Source organism: Nanorana parkeri, unplaced genomic scaffold (genome assembly GCF_000935625.1).
Source record: "Nanorana parkeri isolate BGI_ZX_2015 unplaced genomic scaffold, ASM93562v1 scaffold583, whole genome shotgun sequence".
Lineage (NCBI taxonomy): Eukaryota > Metazoa > Chordata > Amphibia > Anura > Dicroglossidae > Nanorana > Nanorana parkeri.
The window spans coordinates 349,082-372,467 of record NW_017306851.1 but is presented as its reverse complement, the minus strand read 5'-3'; the positions used below and the strand labels follow the sequence as shown (position 1 = coordinate 372,467).

At 48.2% G+C, this 23,386-nt stretch overlaps 1 protein-coding gene across 1 annotated transcript in view; it reads left to right on the top strand.

Moving 5' to 3' along the window:
* The window catches only part of GRM7 (glutamate metabotropic receptor 7), a 351,320-nt gene that overhangs the window by 107,248 nt on the left and 220,686 nt on the right, over nucleotides 1-23,386 (top strand). Inside the window, exon 2 of the mRNA XM_018562551.1 lies at nucleotides 20,990-21,206. Coding sequence (XP_018418053.1) covers nucleotides 20,990-21,206 — 217 coding nt within the window. The remainder of the gene's footprint in view (nucleotides 1-20,989; nucleotides 21,207-23,386) is intronic.

Below are 23,386 nucleotides of genomic sequence, written 5' to 3'. Positions count from 1 at the left end.
TAAACAAAGACAGCATTTAAACTGGGGGAGCTGAGCCACGGACGCAAAGTGCGAGAAGGGTGCCAGACCAATGAACTGAGAGTCCAAAGTCTATTGAGAGAATATCAGCCTTGAGCTACTGTTACGGTGACACCCTGGCAGGTGATACAGGCTCACCTGAGGCGCGGAGTCTAAGCACCAGCCGGATTTCACCAAAGCTCCTTGAGGTGGAGATGGGCTTCACCACCTGACACATTGCTGGTGCCAGATCGTAGCTCCCAGGATTGCCCCACCAAGGGAGGTGCAGGATGGGAGGGCTCCATTGAGAAGATAATAATCTGGAACGCGGTCAGGAAAAGGTAGAGATCCCGACAGGAGAGTCACAGAATGGTCAGACGATCCAGGTCAGCAGTCAGTAGAAAGGAGACAGGCAACAAGAGCATAGTCGGATCAAGGCAGGTGGCTAACAGATTACAGTGGTCAGATGGTCCAGGCCGGCAGCGAGTAATCAACCGGTAAGGCACGAGACAGGAGTATAATTGGGTTCAGGCAGAAGATCAGGGCCGGCAGCAAGCAAAGAGGAGTCAGATGGTCTGGATCAGCAACAAGAAACAAACAACAGTGTTATATCTCTTGTACACACAGAAAGCTGGCTTGAAGACACAGCTCCAACCCCTTGCAGAGCTGGTGCTTAAATTCCTCTCTGAATTAGAAATGACACACCCAGGTTCCTTAAGGGCACCCTGGATCTCCTGGTCTGGATTCTATGACTATCATTGCTCTTATCGGCCTGAATTCTATGAGGGCCATTAGAAGCAATGGCAGGGCTCCTGTGGATACCATTAGAGGTACTGGCGGGTCTTATAGAAGTCTTGGCTGGCATTCCCAATGAAGATCTGTAAAACCTGGCAGGGACTCTGAAAGCACCATAACAGCTACCCAACGGAGAGTCCAATGAATAATGGTGTTCCTTCCACAAAACAATATAAAACAGCCTAAGGGTTTCAGGCGCTGAGGGAGGAACTCCGGACTCCCACTGCAAGGTGCCCAGTGGATGAGGACAGAGATAGGGTTTGGTGAAATGAGCCTAGGGCACTAACTGCAATCCAATTGGCAGTCCACTAGGTGGGGGTTGACAGCGTGCCTTTTTTATGTTGCTCCTGGGCAGTTTTGATTATGTTTATCCTTCAGTTATTTGTGGTTATTCCACCTTTTTTGAGTCCTCCAAAATATATACAGACTCCTGAAGAAGGTGGAGATCTTGAACCCTCAAAACGCATCGGCAGTTGTATATATTCTTGTTGAATGAGCACCAATATCAAGTTATACTTAATTAATTGGTCTGATGCTGTTATTGGACGTTGTATCAAAGTTTTTCTTGTTTGTCTTCTGGCTAGGTAGACCAATCCTCCTGATTTGTCTTGGTGACCATTGCCACGTCAAGTGATGGGACATCCAAAATGAGTTGTCACCAGAGTAAGAGATGAGGGGACATGTTTCATTGAGCAAGCCTGCTCTGGTGATGCCTGTCTCACCAACACTTTAAAGATTTTCCTTCACTTCCTGTTGTATCTTTAACAAACAATGGCTACAAGCCTAAATAATGTGCATCTGCTAGTAAGAAGCCGGTTTGATAGGAAGCCATTGCCAAAGAGGTGTTAGAGCGTTTGCCAATTCAAAAACCCTTTGGGGAAGGATTGGAACTAATATCTGGACGAACCCTCCGTATCTCCACGCCACATCCCCACGAAGATTCAGTTGCCAAAATAAGGGAGGAAAAAGGTGCAATACGTACCTTATTGCTCATTCCAGCAGGTTTGCTCCAACCCATGCAACCGGTCCCCCAAAGCCTCTTCTCTAAGTCGATCTGGCTGGCGGTCTCATTCTTGTTGCCTTCATATTCAATGCAGGACCAATAGCCAGCATTATATGTGAGGATGTTGAGGATCCACTCACAACCTGGAGCATCTAAGGGAAGAGGCGAGCGCCAGAAGCCTGTCGGAGCGAGGAATAGGGTATTACCCCATGACTTAATGAGCCATTTAACCCTTGAATTGCAGAGGTACCCCCACTGCAAGGGTATTTTTTTTTTACATTCTTGGTGCTCATCTTTAATATCATTGTCTTTAACATCCCCTGCCTAATAGAAACAGCAGAAGGTTCATGTGCAATAGGCATCATTTGCTACCTCACTGCTTCTTTAGAGTAACTGTTAGAAATGAACCCTTAGAGTACATTGCCATGGCAACCGGTGACTTTACGTATTCAAGGCGGAAGTGATGTCTGCTCCGGCATAGATACAATTCACAATGTTGAGCAGAGCCAGGGACACGGTAAACAGCCCATCGATGCAGCATAGTAAAACATTGCTCCAATTATTATTATTAATATTATTATTGGACCACAATAAGATCATGAGACGAGCCACAGAGAATGGGGGCTGCGCAGAGGGAGCTGTAAGTTAAAGATACAGAGTCATAGTAACCGAGTTCTATAGTTAGACACACTATCTGGCCAAAAGTATGTGGACTTCTGACCACCACACCTCTATGAGCTAGTTGGACATCTAATTCTAGAAACATTGCCATTAAAGGAGAACTATGGGGTTAAGTCTTTTCCCCATAGTTCTCCTTAGGGTAACGGGAGGACACAAACTAGCATCCTCCCGTCACCCTAAGCTCAGTATACCGCGAGCTGCTGCTCGCGGTATACTAAGACGCCGCAGCTGAAGCAGATCCTAACAATTATGTCTGGATCCGCCCAGCTGCGTGAGTGACAGCTGGCTCTGCCTATCTAGAGGCAGAGCCAGCTGTATCCACCCCCTCCCCCGTCCGTTCTGCCAGCCAGCGCTGGCGGATCGGAGCGGGGAGGGGAAACCCAGCCCCTCCCCTGTCACCGAGCCGTGACAGGATAGCGAACGCCGGTATGTGTTCGCTCACCTCCCGATCTACTGAGCCGACCTGTGACAGTCTCATTGTCACATGTCAGCTAGAACTATGAGGTGAGTGAAAAGCACTCACCTCATAGTTCTCCTTTAATATGGAGTCCAACCCCCCACCTTCATGGCCATTGATATGGAGCTGACCCCTTTCCCCCTGCCTCAATTATTAATATTGAGTCTGCAGCCCCCACTCATTAATATGGAGCTGCCTTCTTGCTCCACTCTTCTGGGAAAGCTTTCCACAAGATTTTCTAGGGTGTCTGTGAGAGTTTGTGGCCATTTGCCGATGTTGGATGAGAAGACCCGGCTCACAATCAGCGTTTCAATTCAATGTAAAGGTGATCAGTAGGGTTGAGGTCAGGGCTCTGTGCAGGACGCTCAGGTTCCTTCACACCAAACTGGTCACACCATGTCTTTATGGAGCTGGCTTTGTACACAGGGGACGGTCACGGTGGAACAGAAAAGAGTCTTCACCAAACCGAGGTTGGAGAAAGTTGGAGGAGGACAATTGTTGACAATGTCTGTATACCCTCCACTGGAAACACCTGAACTCAATCATATTGGGTGGGGTCCTCATACGGTTGACCATAGTTTATGTGATGGTCAGGTGTTCACAAACATTTGGTCACCTGTTCTAGAAAAGGACTTGTGCCCATATAATGTAATAATAATAATAATAATAATAATGTGCATTGGCTTTGTCTTCCTTCTTTACCGGTCTATGGGGAATACTGCGTACGCTCATAGAAATCACACCGTTTTACTGCCCCACATTCCTTATATGGGTATCACAGGGACAGGAAATGAGGAACAACCTCCCCAATGGGGTCACAGGCAGAAATTTATCAACTCTATCCGAAAGAATAAATATATATATACAGGTGAAACTCAAATAATTAGAATATCGTGCAAAAGTAATGGCAGTAAGTGCTGCAAAAGGGGCCCAAACCAAGTACTGAGTACATATGCATGCTTGTACTTTTCAGAGGTCCGATATTGTTCTATGTACAATCCTTGTTTTATTGATTGCATGTAATAATCTACTTTTTTGAGGTTGTGGATTTGGGGTTCTTGGGGTTTTCATGAGCTGTAAGCCATAATCATCACAATTATGACAAATCACGGCTTGAATTATCTTGCTTTGCATGTAATGAGTCTCTCTCATATATTAGTTTCACCTTTAAGTTGCATTAGTGAAATAAATGAACTTTGCACGATATTCTAATTATTCCAGTTTCACCTGTATATATATACTGTATGTAGATATATACAGTATATTGCCAAAGGTATTGGGACACCCCTCCAAATCATTGGATTTAGGTGTTCCAATCACCTCTATGGCCACAGGTGTATAGGATGAGGCACCTCGGCATGCAGACTCCTGTCCACAGGGTTGTAGAAGATGGAGATCACCAGTCAAAAACATAGAATTCTTCTTCTGGAATTCATGGCGCTATCCGTGCGATCACTACGAGCACCACGACTGTTAATCGAGGTCCAATTGCTGTAGGGAGTGCAGGTGACACATCCCAATGCTACTCTGCCCACAGGGTGACAACTCTGCTGTGCGATTTCACTGCAGAACTAACAGCGTTGTCACCCTGTTACAGGAAGTAGACAAATAAGGGATCAACAGGTCAATGAAACAATGTGACAATGCGACTGCAGCATACATACAATATATCAATTTTTATACTTTCACTATACACGTGAGTATCAGGTCACGGCGAACGGCTATTGATTGCCCCAATGAAGTCGGGAATCCAGAACTGATGGATGGATATATAGGAGGACCTGTAAATAATCTTTTGTTTTATGTGTTGCCTCTTTGTAATTGAACAATGGAATCATTGTGGCACGCAGCGTGTGTGGAGTCATATACAAGACACATTATATTATATTATCCTCTAGATGTGACATGTCTGATCTGATAGGGACATATGTAACAATGTCATGGGGGGAGGGGGGAGGGGATTCATTAAACACAGCACTCCTTATCACGGCGCTCTCCCGGCTGCTGCTGGCGGCGGAACATTCTGTCCGTTCCCCCCGCAGATCATCAGCTATTTAGACGCAGTATTTTACATATCGTCATCAATTACTTCTGTCCCGAGAGGAGAAAAGCGCGCTCCGTCTCCGCAGCCTCCCGACGAATAATCGGCTGTCATGTTGCCGCCTCTTACAGTCAGATACGATGAGGGAGAAGCACCTGACGGTGAATTATCAGCCAGACGAGGAGAGGGGACGCGCGTCCCCTCTGGGCACCCAGGGCCGGCATTAACCTATTCCACGCCACGCAGCAACCGGGGCGTCCAGTAACTGCACCAAAGTTGTCACCTAAGCTCTATCTAATTCTATATCATGTTGCCGGTCTCTGACCATTTCCTGTTCCATTTCTGCAGGCTCTGACCATCTCTTGTAGCATGCCCATAGTCTCCGACCATCTCCTGTTGCATGTTTGCAGTCCCTGGCCATCTCCTGTAGTATGTCTGAAGTCTCTAACCATCTCCTGTTGCATGCCCATACTGTCTGACGATCTCTCGTAGCATGTGTGCAGTCTCTGACCATTTTTTCTAGCGTTTCTGCAGTCTCTGACCATCACCTATAGAATGGCTGCAGTCTCTGACCATCTCCTGTAGTATGTCTACAGCTTTTGACCAACTCTTCTAGCATGTCTATAGTCTTCTGTACTATGTCTGCAGTCTCTGACTATGTCCTTTGGTATGTCTACAGTCACTGACCATCTCTTGTAACATGCCTTAGTCTCTGACCATTTTTTTTAGTGTGTCTGCAGTCTCTGACCATCTCCTCTTTCATGTCTGCAGTCTCTGACCATCTCCTCTTTCATGTCTGCAGTCTCTGACCATCTCCTGTACTATGTCTGCAGTCTCTGATTATGTCATTTGGTATGTCTGCAGTATCTGACCATCTCCTGTAGCAGGTCTGCAGTTTTTGACCAGCTACTGTATTATTTCTGCAGTCTTTGACCATCTCATGTACTATGTCTACAGTCTCTGATTATGTCCTTTGGTATGTCTGCAGTCTCTGACCATCTCCTGTAGCAGGTCTGCAGTTTTTGACCAGCTACTGTATTATTTCTGCAGTCTTTGACCATCTCATGTACTATGTCTACAGTCTCTGATTATGTCCTTTGGTATGTCTGCAGTCTCTGACCATCTCCTGTAGCAGGTCTGCAGTTTTTGACCATGTCTTGTAGCATGTCCATAGTCTCTGTCCATCTCCTGTACTATGCCTGCAGTCTCTGACCATGCCCTTTGGTATGTCTGCAGTCTCTGACCATCTCCTGTAGCATGCCATGGTCTCTTACCATCCCTTCTAGCTTACCTGCAGGCTCTAACCTTCTCTTGCAGCATGCCCGTAGTCTCTGACCATCTCTTGCAGCATGCCCGTAGTCTAGGCCATCTCCTGTTACATGGTCTGCAGTCTCTGATATCTTTCTGCAGCATTACATGTACTGATCATTATGTACGGCCCTTTGGCAATGTCACATTTGAGGCCCCCAATATCACTTACGTTGACCCCCGCTGGTATAGACTGTCCCCTGATGGCCTCATTCACTGTCCTCCTCTGTCTCCTATTGAACCCTCAGATTCCAGCAATCCTGATTTGATTCTGATTCGGGAAAGGACGTCCCAACGTGTAACTATCACTCGCTCTGCGCGCACTTTAGTGCTGAGAAGTCAATATTTTCCCTTTATGACCCACATTAGTAAATGCAATAAAGAGATGTGAGCCGAGCGGCGCTCGTACAGTGAGGTCATGGCGGCCGTAAAATAAAGACATCGCTCTCTGCTCTTAATGAAACATCTCGGAGACAGTTACTGCCCACAGCGAGCGTCTTAAATGGTCCTTTTCTCTATGGAAGGTGACAGAGGAGAGCGACATTGTGCAGGATGGAATAAAGATGGCCGATGACCAGGTGGGAACATGGGCGGGATGATGAGCAGGGGGAAAAAGAGGATCTCACCCAAGGTGCATGGGGGGAGGGGGGATTATAGACAGGGCAAGGACTCAGTGGCGTCACAAGGTGGGTGCAGGTGACACCATTGCAGGGGTGACACCAAAATGACTGACAGTCATTTTTGTGTCCCCCCCCCCCCCCTCCACAAAGTTTAGCACTCGGGATCATGGACCGAGAGCCCGACAGTGTCAGGAGAGAGGAGGGGACCCAGCGGCATAACTCATCCCGCCGGCTGAACGTCCCTTCCTCTCTCTGCCGGCGTTCCACCACAAAGATGGCCGCCGGCAGGCATCATCAGATGGTCACACATGCGGGATGACGTCATGGCGCATGCGTGAGGTGACATCACGAGCGATGAAGACACAGCGGGGTGTCACTCGGTCTAGAGACCGGGTGACACCCAACCTCGGGATGCCCCTGCTGGGACTGCACTTCTATGCCCTGACATTGGAGTTATCCCACATTCATCCCAAAATAAAGCAGATGGTGACCCTGGATGATGCGTGAGCAAAGATGGTGCCGTCCTTCTGGGGAAGCTGCAGCAGGTCAGATAGAGCCCACCTAAATTCCTGGCTACAGGACATCAGTATCATCTCTCAATTTCCTCCCCCCTGCCTGACTGTCCCTGCCCTCCCCTTTCATTCATTTGGTCTCAATTCTGTCAATCATGGAGGCTCAGCATCACATGTGGGCGTTACCTATGCAAATGAAACCTGCCTAAGTACGCCCACTCCTCCAGACTGACACCCACCCATCAAGGCTTTTTGATATTTGCATAACTCCTCCCAAGAGCCCGCCCAGTGCTTAAGAGAAGTACTAAGGTGATATTTTCAGGAAGCTCTGTAGAGCCGGCCCCTCCCACCAGCCATAATCTTCCTGCGTTGCATAGAGAAGCAAAGAGACATCATTGGGTCTAAAATAAGGAATGTAATGAAAACAAAAAGGTTTTGTTTACAATAAAATGCTTTGCACGGTGATGGGTGTGAGGGGGCATGGAAGATAAAATCTCAGAACTAAATATATTGAATTCTCCCGTGCGTTTATCTTACAGCGCACATGCGTGCCCCTTTCTGTCCTTCCCCGTCCAATGAGCTTGCGTTCACTCTTCTTCCTGCTTGAAGACACTGATTTGGCTTAATGGCCGCTTCTGGGAGCAAGGCTCGCTGGAATAAGAGGCTGCAATCAGACTTTATTTGTTGGGAGACGGGAATGCCTTTAAACCTAACTTGAGATAATCAAAAAAGAGGCTGCAGAGCATTTATAACGGCGGCGAAGGCTTTCCGCGGCGGGGCTGAGAGGCTTCACACTCCAGCAGCGGGATCTGCGGGCTGAATTCCGTGATTGAGTTTTCGGAAAAAGAAAATGGGGCCTTGAGGACTCCCAAGTTTCTCGACGGAGACATGAAAAATAAAGCTTGGGCACAAGAAAGACAGTCAGGGGATTTGGAAAGAAAGAGGATTGTCATGTTTTGTTTTTTTTTCCCTCCCATTGCCTTCCTTTGGAGCATGAGTGGTTTGGGAAGGTACTTAGAGCACAGAGTTCAGGCAGATGTCAGGAAAGGAGACAGTTGGACACTTAGGGAAGGTTTGTGGGCAGACCCCCAGTCACCTCCCCCATGTAATAGAGATGAAATTGAGCCTGAGTGACGAACATGACCCAGAATTTATACCCCCAGCATACCAAGAACATTCCCCAGCATTTATACCCCTACCATTCCAGGGACATCCCCCAGCATCTATACCCCCACCATACCAGGAACATACCCCAGCATTTATACCCCTACCATTCCAGGGACATCCCCCAGCATCTATACCCCCACCATACCAGGAACATACCCCAACATTTATACCCCAGCATGCCAGCATTAATATCCACACAGGTAGTGCCGACCCTTCAATCCATGCGCCATGGAAATGCAGAAGTTGATTGTCCTTAATCCCATCGTTCATGTCAGGAAGTCTGTATAGGTGTAAATTGTTGAATTCACATGGCTGAAGGGGTGGATTGTTGTCAAAACGTTGGATCAGAGATGTTAAAATTGCATTATATGTGTTAGAGACATATGATGTTGGAGGCCCCCACCAATGTTCAAAGATAGTTGTTCCAGTTCAATGTAGATGGCCTTTTTTCTCGCCTCTTGCCACCCAGTTGTCCTCTCTGTCCAAAATGTGGACTTCACTGTCCTGGAAAGAATGTCCCTTTACCTCAAGCTGTAGAAGGAGCCCTGACCTGTAGAATTTGCCCCCCCTCCATGTTGGGCCATTCATGTTAAGAAGTTGTTCTGTCCAGCCAGTGTACAGGTCTTTGCATCCCTCAGTACACTGCATATACCAAGTTCCCTTGCTCATGTTTGGGTGTCGGGTCTTTTGGACGTACAAGCTCCTGTCTCAGTGTATTGCTGGGCTTGAAGGACACAGTGGTGGGATGTTTGTTAAAGATCCTCCTGAGTTTTCCCGAAACTCCATCTACATAGAGGATGACTATACTATTCCATATGTTCTGCTTCTCCCCTCTGAGTGATGGTGCCGTGTTTTTGCTTGACCCTATGGATATTTTAACGGAAGTCCAGTCTTGGTAGCCACAAACCTTGAAAGCTCTCCTGTCAGGCCTGGGTTCTTTGATGACTCCAACATTACAGTGCAAGTCAAGTTAAATGTGACTAACTGCTACTAGTTATACCATGACCTGGATAAATGAGAAACTTCACAGGCACGAGGTACTGAAATAGCGTCTCCCTAAGCACATGTTCCCTTCCCCGGTGCCAGGAACAAGAGGCTGTGACTGTATCTTGGCAAACGTGCCCACGCTTGTCGTTTTCTAACCTAATTCAGAAAAAAAATATATATATATATTTTGATTGCAACATCTCTTTTAAAAACCCGGCTGGGGAATTAGACATCCAAGGTACCTGTTGCAATTTCATACTCCGTCTCCCCTGCTCGCACAGAAATCATAAAAAAATTGGGATTTTCTAGTATTTCAGCCACACCGGCTGTTTTTTAAGAGGTTTAGCATTGTCACACAATGGCCAGGAGCCACTGGCTGCGAATCGGTGGTCTGGATGACAGTTGCGCGGGATTAAAAGGATGCGCAGTGATTTGGCGATGCACCACCTCATCCACCTTGGGAGTCTGCGGTAATCTCTCTAATGAACAGGCAGGTCGGCATGGAATGGCTTCATAGACTGGCATCAGGTGTCAGCTGAGTTAAACGTGTGCCCCGTTGGCACCGGCTGGAAGCTGAGGGCTTTCTGTGTTTGAGGTTTTATGAGGGTTGTTTAGATTAAATATCCTCGGGGGTGGCTGTCACAGAGCCACAGGCTCCTGCAGCTGTGCGGAGGGATCTGCGGCTCTGCTGCTCCGTTCAGTGGGAGGATTTGATTGACACCTAGCTTGTTATAACTCACGCAGAGCAAACATTCACTTACAGTATAATAATGACTGATAGGAGGTAATGGCTCTCCTCCTCATTAAAGAAGTGCGCTGGTCTAATTAAAGAGCTGTACATTGTTTTTTTTAAGATGACTTCCTGCTGAAATCTCTAAATACAACCAATTAAAGTGAAACTATAGTGCTTTCGTGCTTTTTTTCAAAACCAACATGAAAGAGATATGATTAAAGGAGAACTATGGGGTTAAGGCTTTTCCATTCTTCTAGGAAGACTTTCCACAAGATTTTGAAGGTGTCGGAAGGAATTTGTGTCCATTTGGGAGGTCAGGTACTGATGTTGGAGGAGAAGTCCTGGCTTACAATCGTCGTTCCAATTCATCTCAAAGGTGTTCAGTAGGGTTGAGGTCATTTGTGGGGTCACGTACTGATGTTGGATGAGAAGACCTGGTTAACAATCGGCCTTCCAGTTCATTGCAAAGGTGTTCAGAAGGGTTGAGGTCATTTGTGAGATCATGTACTGATGTTGCATGCGAAGACCTGGCTCACAATCATCATTCCAATTCATCTCAAAGGTGTTCAGTAGGGTTGAGGTCTTTTGTGAGGTCACACACTGATCTTGGATTAGAAGATCTGGCTCACAATCGGCATTCCAATTAATCTCAAAGGTGTTCAGAAGGGCTGAGATAATTTGTGAGATCACGTACTGATGTTGGATGAGAAGATCTGGCTCACAATCGGCATTCCAATTCATTCCAAAGCTGTTCAGTAGGATTGAGGTCAGGGCTCTGCACAGGACACTCAAATTCCTCTACACCAACTGGTCTTTAGGAACCTGACTTTGTACACAGGGGGCAGTCATAGTGGAACAGAAAAGGGCCTTCACCAAACTGTTACCACAAGGCTAGAAGAGAACAATTGTCTTACATGTCTTTGTATGGTGTAGCATTAACAATAACCTTCATTGGAAACACTAAACTCTTAGAAACAACCCAGACTTAACTTATTTTTTACTTCCCCATTGACGCCAATGTATTTTGTATGAATTTCACTGAAATAGCCTGAAATTTGGGCGCAGTAAAAACTCTCATTTTTGCTTGTCCCATAATTGTAAATGGGGACAGACATTTCCTAATGCCATATTCAGGGTCTGCTTGCTAGTGGTTCCTTGTTGATCTCTCTGCAAGTTTCCCAGACAGGGTCTCCCTGACAAAAAAACAATGGCGTCTCTGCAGTTTCTAACCCATAATGCTTCTGGTGCCCAGAGACCATGTATGAGACCATCTTTGCCTACCTGCTTCTTGCCCATGAACTAGTTGGGGCCATTGATGGCCATCTACAGACTGAAATTTGCTTCAGCTGACTTGTACTGAGCAGCAGCTGCTGTCCATGTCGGCTGAAAGAAGGATTTCTGAAGATGATAAAGAATCCATCTACCGGTTGCACCACATCTGTTCTGTCACGGGGCTGAACGGCGGCACCTGGTGACCTATCTACCTCCTATTTCTGCTTTTGCTCTCCATTCCTCATTCTCACACTGATGAAGAAATATGGCTCCCTCGACACAGCCATGCAAAGGACACTGTTCTCCGCGGATCGCTTCAAAACCCGTCCGAAAGGCAAAAAGGCAATTTGTACGAGGGCACAGGGAACATTAGCAGTTAGGCGGGAGTCGGAGGACACCTGTAGAGTCATAATCATCTCCTGCTGGGACTTTATAAGCTCTAAACATTCAGGATGGATTCCGCGTTCGCTCTTAACCCGCGTGACACCGGAACAGCTCAAATCAATGGCGTCTTGTCTGCAGACAATCCCGACTTACCAGAGAATCTTTCTGCCTTTTTTCTTTGTTTGGTTTATATTTGTTATGTTTCCACTGCATAATGCTGCAGACGGTTCAGAGTATATGAAGCGTGATATTCTTTACTTACTACATTTTTAGAATAATACACTTCAGTCCAAAAAAGGCAAAAGAAAAACAAAAAGGAATTTAAAGGGCAATTACGAGCAACAAGATGAACATCACCCTGACTGGGAAAGGCTGGATACATAATATATATATATATATATAACATTTCAGCTACTTCTGCATCTCCTGTGACTTTAGCACTTCAATGACTTACAAGTGGTGTATGTATGCACCCAACCCTTCCCAGACTCTACAATGAAATCCTTGGGTGGGGTGAATCGTGACAGGTAAAGGAGCATTAAAGTTTTTTTTATTTCTACCAACATGAAATCAAAAACAATAAGGAAGTTTTAAACAACACCTGAAGGGCATGAGTGAAAGGGTTTTGGCCTTGTGTCGATGGCATCAGTTTCTGAGATCCTTCAAAACTTATTGACAGGTGCATTTGACCTGCAGGTGACCTCCTTTTGACCTACAGTTGAACTTCTTATGACCTGCATTTCACCTGCAGTTGTTCTCTTTTTTGACCGGAATTTCCCCTGCAGTTGACCTCCTTTTCGCCTGCATTTCTCCTGCAGTTGACCTCCTTCAGACCTACATTTCCCCTGCAGTTGACCTCCTTTAGACCTACATTTCTCCTGCAGTTGACCTCCTTTAGACCTACATTTTTCCTGCAGTTGACCTCCTTTTGTCCTGTATTTCTCCTGCAGTTGACCTCCTTTTATCCTGTATTTCTCCTGCAGTTGACCTCCTTTTGACCTGCACTTGACCACCTTCTGACCTGCATTTCTCCTGCAGTTGACCTCCTTTAGACCTACATTTCTCCTGCAGTTGACCTCCTTTAGACCTACATTTCTCCTGCAGTTGACCTCTTTTAGACCTACATTTTTCCTGCAGTTGACCTCCTTTTGTCCTGTGTTTCTCCTGCAGTTGACCTCCTTTTATCCTGTATTTCTCCTGCAGTTGACCTCCTTTTGTCCTGTATTACTCCTGAAGTTGACCTCCTTCTGACCTGCATTTCTCCTGCAGTTGACCTCCTTTTGTCCTGTATTTCTCCTGCATTTGACCTCCTTTTGTCCTGTATTACTCCTGAAGTTGACCCCACAGTTGACCTCCTTTTCACCTGCACTTGACCACCTTCTGACCTGCATTTCTCCTGCAGTTGACCTCCTTTTGTCCTGTATTACTCCGGCAGTTGACCTCCTTCTGACCTACATTTCTCCTACAGTTGACCTCCTTTTCACCTGCACTTGACCACCTTCTGACCTGCATTTCTCCTGCAGTTGACCTCCTTTTGTCCTGTATTTCACCTGCAATTGAACTAATCTTTGCCTGCATTTCACCTGCAGTTGAGCTCATTTTGAACTGTATTTCACCTGCTACATGCAGGTTTTGCATTCTCATAGGCATGAACGGGAATGCAAAAACATCTGATGCATACTAAAGCTCATTAACAAAGACCCTAAAAGGGATGGTTCAGCTACATTGTAACACTGTAAAGAGATGTAGTACTTCCTTATTAGTGCAGCGATGTTACACAGGGACCAGTGGATGTCTGGAGGTGGAAGCCTACTATTCATTAGCTGTCCATTTAAGAGTGAGATGGTTGGTGGCCTCCACAGCTCCAGGATTGGCCATTGTACACGTGTAATTCTTTTTGCTATCGCTTACATGCAGAAAGGGGCCTCGTTGTCCGTGTGCTGGTTGCACATAATTCAGAACCCCGGCGCATCTCATGAGACGCGGATTAGCGTCGCAAATCTCTGAACGGGCATTAAAATCCACCGAATCCTCAGACGTCAGCCTTCTCTGATTTCATTCATCAGCTAAACTCAACAAGCCCGTTACAGGAAGATTCCCACTGGGGCACCGGAAAGCCTGAACAGATGTGCAGCCTATATATCTGGGGCACTCAGTGACTGAGGACAGGGGGCGGAGCCTTTGCGGCAGCTGTGCAAAGACGCAGCTTTAACCGGGGCTGTGCTTCTCCTTTCCTAAGAGACACAAAAAAAACCCCTCCCTTTTCTGCCTCTCACGCCCATTTTGTAGCTGGTTTGGAAAATGTATTATAATTCCAACCAGTAAGTGATTCTCCCTTGCTTTGAAACAAATGGAAAAAAAATCCAAAGTTGATAGGTAAGACCTGATGGGAGTTGTAGTTCTATAACAGCGCATGTCTTATAAGGGTATGCACACATTGTTGTGTAAACTGGGTGATATTTAGCTTGCTAAAGCACTGCGTATTATAAACCATTGTCATGTTTTTTTTTTATGTTCCTTGGGCGGCCCGGTACCATTTGATCCACGGACCGGTACTGGTCCGCGGGCCCGGGGGTTGGGGACCACTGATGTAAGGGACCCGGGTGGGCCCCCCAGGCTGCCCGGGTCCCTTACATGAGTATCGGCCGTACCCCCCCCTGATGGCTGCCCCTGACCTCGGGCAATTCAGATGTATCGCGGCGCAAAACAGAAACCGGGCCGTTGATTACCGAAGAAGGCACGGGTGGTCGTCAAGGCAACCGGACGCCATGCCGGCTATAAGCGCCGCCCCCTCTGTCACACATATCCGTGGTGTCGCGCCGCGATACATCTGAATTGCCCGAGGTCAGTTGATTTTTGAATCTCTTATGGCGGGAATGTGTTCAGTGATGACACTGCCTCCATGGGAGGGGCCTGTTTGTATTTCACAATTTGATGTCTATATAAAGTTGATGGCTCTGCAAGTGATGTGTCATTCTGAGCCTGATGAAGGGGACCCCCTGAGGCCCCCCAAAAGTGCTTGCATCGAATGGCAATGTGCCATTAAAGGAGAACTATGAGGTGAGTGCTTTTCACTCACCTCATAGTTCTAGCCGACCCGTGACAATGAGACTGTCACAGGTCGGCTCAGTAGATCGGGAGGCAGGGATCTCAAGTCTCCCTGATGTTCAGGGAGTCTCCCTCTTTTGGACAGCAGCTCCCTGATGTCCACGAGAGAGGCATTTTCTCCCTGAAAGGTTCACTCTGAGTAAACCTTTCCGGTAAGCTATCAGTGGGTAAGGTTTCAGAGTGAAGCTTGCCTCCTGGAGGAAGGTCATGTGATCTCTAGAGTAGCCTCAGAACGAGGCTTGGCTCTCAGAAGGAAGAAGCTACTTGCTGCACAGAGAGGGCGAACATAGACTACTATTGAGAGCAGGTACAGTCACTGAGATCTACTGCTGCAGGGTTGAGAGAGTGCTGTTAACCCTTTGTGGATAATATAGAATCAATTATATGTCCTGGTTGTCTAGTTATAGAGAACATTTATTTCATTTGCTGCCCATAGCAACTAGTCAGCTGTGTATCAGGGACTTTACTCCTCAGTGTTTTTTTAAAAAGGTCTCGGGCTGTCTAATAAATTGTGACCTTTACACTGACAGATACTTGAACATCAATTCACAAATCTGATGTATATATAAATAAATATATAATATTATTGTATTATTGGTATATGGATTTTATTTTACTCCGTGTGTATGTATGTATGTATGTATGTATGTATGTGTGTGTGTGTGTGTGTGTGTATATATATATATATCATTATTAATTTCTTTTATGTTCCGACGACGGCCGCTGTAAAAAAAACCCCCAAAAAACAGAAAGGGCACCTCCCTGAAATGAGACGGGAACCTCCCTGAAATAAGGTTTTGCAGGTTGGGATGTCTGGGGAGGTGAGCGAACACATACCGGCGTTCGCTCACCTCTCGATCCTGTGCCGGCAGAGAGCCGTGACAGGGGAGGGGCTGGATTCCCCCCTCCCCGCTCCGATCCTCCAGCGCTGACTGGCGGAACGGACGGGGGAGGGGCGGGTACAGCTGGCTCTGCCTATCTGGATAGGCAGAGCCAGCTGTCACTCACGCAGCTGGGAGGATCTCGACATCGATGTCGGGATCCGCTCCGGCTGCGGCGTCTCAGTATACCGCGAGCTGTAGCTCGCGGTATACTGAGCCTAGAGTGACGGGAGGACGCTAGTTTGTGTCATCCGGTTACCCTAAGGAGAACTATGCGGAAAAGCCTTAACCCCATAGTTCTCCTTTAAATGGACTATTGCTTTACTACTATGGTGTGCTGGTGACATTATTTCTTGGTTTTATGCTTTACAATCAAGACACGTGTAAATGGAATGAAAACTCTCCTCCATTTTTTCGTTTGTGTGAATGAGTACGTGTGCGGTTTTTACTTTGTATCGCGTTGACTCTTTTTTTTAACCAACAATGTTCAGTTTTTTTCTTTTTTTTTAGGCATTAGCTCAACAGAGCAATAAATATCCATCAAAGACACACTTTAAAAAGTGTTTATTCTGCATCTGAAGGGTGTTTGGCTGCGTTTTTATTGCGCCGTGAGTCTGGAAGGGCCAATCAAAATCATATAATACAACACAATATGTAGATTTGGGGAAATACATTGAGACGCCATAACAATGCATCATAGAATGCAATAGAGAAGCATTATCGATGGCATTATGGAGATTTTTTTTATGTGCGCCTGAAAAACGTTGCTGTGTTTGTGCCTGAAGGCGAGTTGTTTTATTCCCGCGCTCTGTGTTCTCTGTGTTTCCCTATGCAATGCAGGCAGATTGTGGCTTGTGGGAGGGGCCTGGCAGGGGGGCTGTACATAGCTTCCTGAAAACATCACAACCCTCAGCCCTGATGCAAGCAGTGGGCCTGCTCTTGGGAGGAGTTATGCAAATATTAAAATGCCTCGGTGGGTGGGTGTCAGTCTGGGGGAGTGGGCGTTCCTAGGCAGGCTGTATTTGCATGCAGGTTGCCTTAGGTAACGCCCACACATTGGAAAAACTGGAATCCAATGAATGAAAAAGGGTGGGGTCAGGGACACTCGGGCTAGGGAAGAAAGGGCTAGACCAGTGATGGCAAACCTTGGCACTCCAGCTGTTGTGGAACTACAAGTCCCATGAGGCAGTGCAAGGCTCTGACAGCCACAACTCCCAGAGGCAGATGCATCTTGGGATTTGTAGTTTTGGCACAGCTGGAGTGCCAAGGTTCGCCACCACTGGGCTAGACCATGCTGGATGTCCAGCAGCCGGAAAATGAGGCGGGCTCTATCTGACTTGCTGCAGTTTCTAATGCACATTGTGAGAAGCTCCCAGTGTGCAGTGACATCAGAGGAAGCAACCAGTCACTGGTTGGCAGGACCTGGGTGGCACAGCGGCTAGAGCGTCCCCGATTGCTCTCAGCCAAGCGGGGAGAGGGGTGGAAGGGAAAAAAAAGTCAGCTGTCTCAGTAGGTCAGCGAACTTTCACTGACCCACGGAACGGTGCCCCCCCTTAAAGTGGTGCCCAGGGTGTATGTGGGACACCACTGCCACCTGCCTCTTATGAACAGTCTCCTAAACAACAATCCTGCCGCCTCATCCATGATAGTAGAATTCAATCAGATTGATGACATAATAGATATACAATATATATGGTGCTGCGTGAACCAATCCGCTGCGTTCCTCCTTATAATAGAAGAGCATTGGCTGAATATTCACCGGCATGCTTGACCCGTACAAATGTCAGCACTCTGATGTCTTCTGATCCAGAGTGACAGCCAAAACCCGGTCATCCGATTCCCTCCTGTTGGTTATTTGGGTTGGTTTCAGGCTGCTTTGGCACCGTAAGGGTTAACCTGGAGGAGGGTGAAGAAGATCAGCAAAGAGTGTTCGAGGGCAGCGTGTGGCGGTATATTAGCATTCATTATCAGCCGCTAAAAGTGAGCGCAGTGTCACAGCATGCATAATTCAGAGGCTCCAGAAGTGGCATCAAGAGGTAATGGTAACACTTTTCTCATTATGTGAAGCAAGAGCCGGATACAATGTGTCATCCCCACCCCCCAAAAAAAAAGTAACAATCTGAGTCAGGCAGAGTGGAGGGAATCCTTCCAAAAAGGTAATTTGTGCTGCTGTCTTGCAAAATGCTCTGTAGACGTGGCGGCTCCGGCAAAGGTTGCACCGGGCCCCGGATAAATGCTGGACATGATAGTATAGCCCAGTGGTTCTCAACCTGTGTAACCTCAGGACCCACATTTGTCCTCAGTCATTAAAGGATCACTATGGGGTCGGGGCTTTTCCTCATAGTTCTCCTTAGGGTAACGGGAGCACACAAACTAGCGTCCTCCCGTCACCCTAGGCTCAGTATATAGGGAGCTACAGCTCGCGGTACTGAGACGCCGCAGTATAACGCGAGCAGCTGCGATATACTGAGACCAGGGGCGTATCTGCCGCGAGGCAAACAAGGCGTTCGTGACAGGATCGAGAGGTGAGCGAACGCCGGTATGTGTCCGCTCACCTCCCGATCTACTGAGCCGACCTGTGACAGTCTCATTGTCACAGGTCTGCTAGAACTATGAGGTGAGTGAAAAGCACTCAGCTCATAGTTCTGACCCAAGTCAAACTGCAATGGAACGCACAGGCATTGCGGTACCGCGCTTTACGGTGTGGCCGATTGAACTGTGGGCAGGAGGTGCGTTTGGGGTGCCGTTCAAATTAATGACAACACAACGCATCTCCCACAATAGAGTGCGTAGTAGGTGTGATTGCATGGTACAGTGCATTAATCGCACATGGCTGTTCGATTAAAGCACTGTACTAGTGTGAACGAGCCCTCAAACACACAACCACAGACACACAAAACCACAGACACACAACCACAGACACACACACAACCACAGACACACAACCACAGACACACACACACAACCACAGACATACAACCACAGACACACACACAACCACAGACACACACACAACCACACACACAACCACAGACACACACACAACCACACACACAACCACAGACACACACACAACCACAGACACACACAACCACAGACACACAAACAACCACAGACACAATCTCACACACATACACTCCAAAAAATGTTTTTATCTCTTTTAAGATCCACCCAGTCTCTCTACCTTACGAGAACTGGAGTGGATCCTCAGCCTGGGGTCCAGTGTGTGGCTGCTGTGCTGTAACGGAGCTCCATCCATATGTGCATTGCTTGTACAGCTCCCTCGCATGCCTTGTAGAGGTGCCGGGAGCCAGAATGTGACGTCACTCCTGTCCAGGCACCTCTACATGATGTGAGGAAGCTGTAAGCAATGCACGTATGGATGGAGCTCCTTTGCGGCCATAGCTCCGGCCCACCGCGCACAGCATATGAATGGATGCTTGGTGCGAGAACTGACCGTGCTGCACTAGGGGGAGGCTGAGGAGCCTCTCACCTAGAAAAGTGGAAGACACGCGGCGACACGCTGAACGTGGGGTCGCGACCCACTTTTGGGTCATGGCCCACCAGTTGAGAACCAATGGTATAAACTGATGAACTGATCAGACAGGGAATATTCAGGGGCCCCCTTTTCCAGCATGACAGTAAATATTTGTCTAGGAAGAATGTCCAATACCTCCCAGACAGACCCCACCCCCCATCATACACAGCTCATTGGCAGATAAAGGAGATCTCAACCCAATCATTAGAATCTCATACAAGCCCAACCTTAATCCCTTGTGATCCTGCCGTGTAGGTCTTTGTTTGGGCACTTCCTGCCAGTGGGTGACAACTGTTTCAGAAGCGATGGCTTAATGGCATTCCTCAGGGCACCAATGTAAGGAGCATTCTTCCCACTGACTCCCAATGTAAGGAGCATTCTTCCCACTGACCACCAATGTAAGGGACATTCTTCCCACTTACCACCAGTATAAGGAGCATTCTTCCCACTGACCCCCAATCTAAGGGACATTCTTCCCACTGACAACCAGTGTAAGGGACATTCTTCCCACTGACCACCAATCTAAGGGACATTCTTCCCACTGACAACCAGTGTAAGGGGCATTCTTCCCACTGACCCCCAATGTAAGGAGCATTCTTCCCACTGACCACCAATCTAAGGGGCATTCTTCCCACTGACCTCCAATGTAAGGGGCATTCTTCCCACTGACCTCCAATGTAAGGGGCATTCTTCCCACTGACCTCCAATGTAAGGGGCATTCTTCCCACTGACCTCCAATGTAAGGGGCATTCTTCCCACTGACCTCCAATGTAAGGGGCATTCTTCCCACTGACCTCCAATGTAAGGGGCATTCTTCCCACTGACCTCCAATGTAAGGGGCATTCTTCCCACTGACCTCCAATGTAAGGGGCATTCTTCCCACTGACCTCCAATGTAAGGGGCATTCTTCCCACTGACCTCCAATGTAAGGGGCATTCTTCCCACTGACCTCCAATGTAAGGGGCATTCTTCCCACTGACCTCCAATGTAAGGGACATTCTTCCCACTGACCCCCAATGTAAGGAGCATTCTTCCTTCTGACCGCCAATGTAAGGAGCATTCTACCCACTGACCACAAATGTAAGAAGCATTCTTCCCACTGACCACCAGTATAAGGGAATCCTTCTCTCACAGACACCAATGCGGTGTGGCTAATGTCATGTGATCTGTAGATGAAGAGGTTCCCTGGGACCTGAACATTATTGTAGGGGTTCCTCCTCAGTAAGAAGGTTGAGAAATTCCATTCCGCAGCAGACAACAGCGAGAGATCTACAACGTGGGCCGGGTCTAATGTAATCCTGTATAAAGCTGATTGTCTTTTTTTTTATTTTTAGGAATATATTTATGATTGTAACAAACTTTATGGAGATATGAACAATGCGGATATCTGATCTCTGACACATTGTTTCTGTGTGTACATTGTGCCATTATATCCGCTATGCACACGTTGTACTTCTCCAGTTTTGGTGCCTTTCAGTCATTTTACATCTTCGTTCTCCTTGCAGATCCCGCAGGTGAGTTACGGCTCCACGGCTCCAGAGCTGAGCGACGACCGCCGGTACGATTTCTTCTCCAGAGTGGTCCCGCCGGACTCCTTCCAGGCCCAGGCCATGGTGGACATTGTGAAGGCGATGGGATGGAACTACGTCTCCACCCTGGCATCGGAGGGAAGCTACGGGGAGAAGGGGGTGGAGTCCTTCATGCAGATCTCCCGGGAAGAAGGTAGGTGCGGACCAGTTTGTATTTCGCTCTTTTAGAGGGTGTTGTAATAAAGTTAATATAAACTCATCTCTACGACTATGCCTGTGATTGGTTGAAACGCGTCAGTGAGGGTGGAGCTTGGGCGGGACACCGGTGATGTGGTACGAGCTGCAATAAACTATCCCAGCGGGAATTCGGTGAGCGGCCAGATATAAAAGGCACAGATTAATTTGGCTCTGCATTAATGATTACATCATTCAATGCATTTAAAAATAATGCAAGCAGTGTAAGTACCTGAATGTGACTTGGTCTCAGACTCTTGTACAGCAGAGCCAGTGGCATAACAATCACCATAGCGACCCAGGCGGCCACTATGGGGACACGGGGCACAGGGGGGCCAGGCTAGGACATCCCTGATGGCCGCTTGGGTCGCTATGGCATCTCATGCTGCTTTCTGTCACTGACTCAGCAAGGGCTGTGGAGAGGAACATGCCACTGTTGAGATCACCGACAGTGATCTGCGCAGCGCTGTGTTCCTCTCCACAGCCCTTGCTGAGTCAGTGAGAGCCAGCAGCAGTTATGGAGGAGGCTGGACCCGGCAGTGGAGGAGGAGGCGGGGCCTGGGGTAGGCAGCAGAGGAGGCGGCGGGGCCCGGTGACGGAGGAGGAGACGGGGCCCATCAGCGACCTTGGAGGAAGAGGAGGCGGACAGCTAAGGAGTGTGACTAGCCCACCTGAGACCCTGCAGTGCCCAACATAGAGAGTCTATGGTGGGCTCTGCAGGGTCACCCTCAGGTGGGCTGAGTGGGATATCAAGTGGGCACTGCAAGGGGTGTAACTAGAAACCACAGGGCCCCATACAAAATTTTGCTCAGGGGGGCCCGGCAAGGACATCCCCCTGATGCCGTGCAGGCCGCCTGGGTTGCTATGGCATTTCAGGCTGGCGGCTGTGAGAAGAAACACGCAGCCATTCACATGTGCAGCGGCGTGTACCTCCTCACAGCTGCTGAGTCGACGGCAACCAGCAGCTTCAGGGGAGGTGGCTGGGCCCGTCGTCAGCAGCGATGGAGGAGGCGGGTCTTTGCGATCGAGGAGGAAGGTCTTAGCGATGGGGAGGCGGGCCTGACGATCGAGGAGGTGGGGCCCAGTGACGGAGGAGGAGAAGGAGACAGACAGAGGATCAGACAGACAGGTAAGAGGGCTTGACCGCCCACCTGAGACCCTGCAGAGCTCACCATAGAGAGTCTATGGTGGGCTCTGCAGGGTCAACCTCGGGTGGGCTGTTTGGGTTATCAGGTGGACTTATCTAGAAATCACAGATACAAGATTTTGCTATGGGGCCCTGTGATTACCCAGGCTGGGTAAGTAGAAGCAGAACATGGAGCCGATTAGTTGGGCTTCAATGCTAACAAAGGACGTGCTGATGGAATGAGAGAGCAGAGTGACAGAGAGATGAGCTCATCAGTCTGCTACTTCTCCTTTCACTGTCCAATCACAGGTTTGGGTGGGAAAAGTGTAAGTGTTACTGAAACTGCAGCAGAGATAAATCAGGTCTCCTGCTCGGCCAGACAGGGCTGTGCTGTGTGACAGAGCTGTGTGCATCTCACCAACTGGACGGACAGCATTACAAATCCTCTGGCAGGTAAACCAGCTCCATTGTATGTATTTCATGTTGTTTGCCTGGAGTTCAGCCGTAAATAAGGCTACTCACCTCGTAGTTCTAGCCGACCTGTGACAATGGGACTATGACAGGTCGACTCAGTAGATCGAGAGGTGAGCGAACACATACCGGCGTTCGCTCACCTCTCGATCCTGTCACGGCTCTCTGGATTCCCCTCCCCCGCTCCGATCTGCCAGCGCTGACTGGCGGAACGGACGGGGGAGGGGGCTATCTTACCGTCTTTTCTCCTCTCTCGCTCGTTAATTATGTAACAGGCCTGCTCTCTCTCTGCCTCGAGCAAAGCTGCCAATGAGCCTCTGGTCGCTCGGACTTCAAACGGCCAGACTCCCGCCTTCCACACCGGCATTTCAGACAGGAGGACTGGGATGCGGCCGGGCTGGTTGGGAAAGGGAGAGAAAGAGAACGAAGGCAAGCGCCAATCTAGTCTTGCCTTGCCCGTATTGATTCTATGACTGAGGATAAGAGACCGTGTCAAGCCCGGCGGAATTGTAGCTTTTAATAAAGCTGCAGGGCCCCAGAAC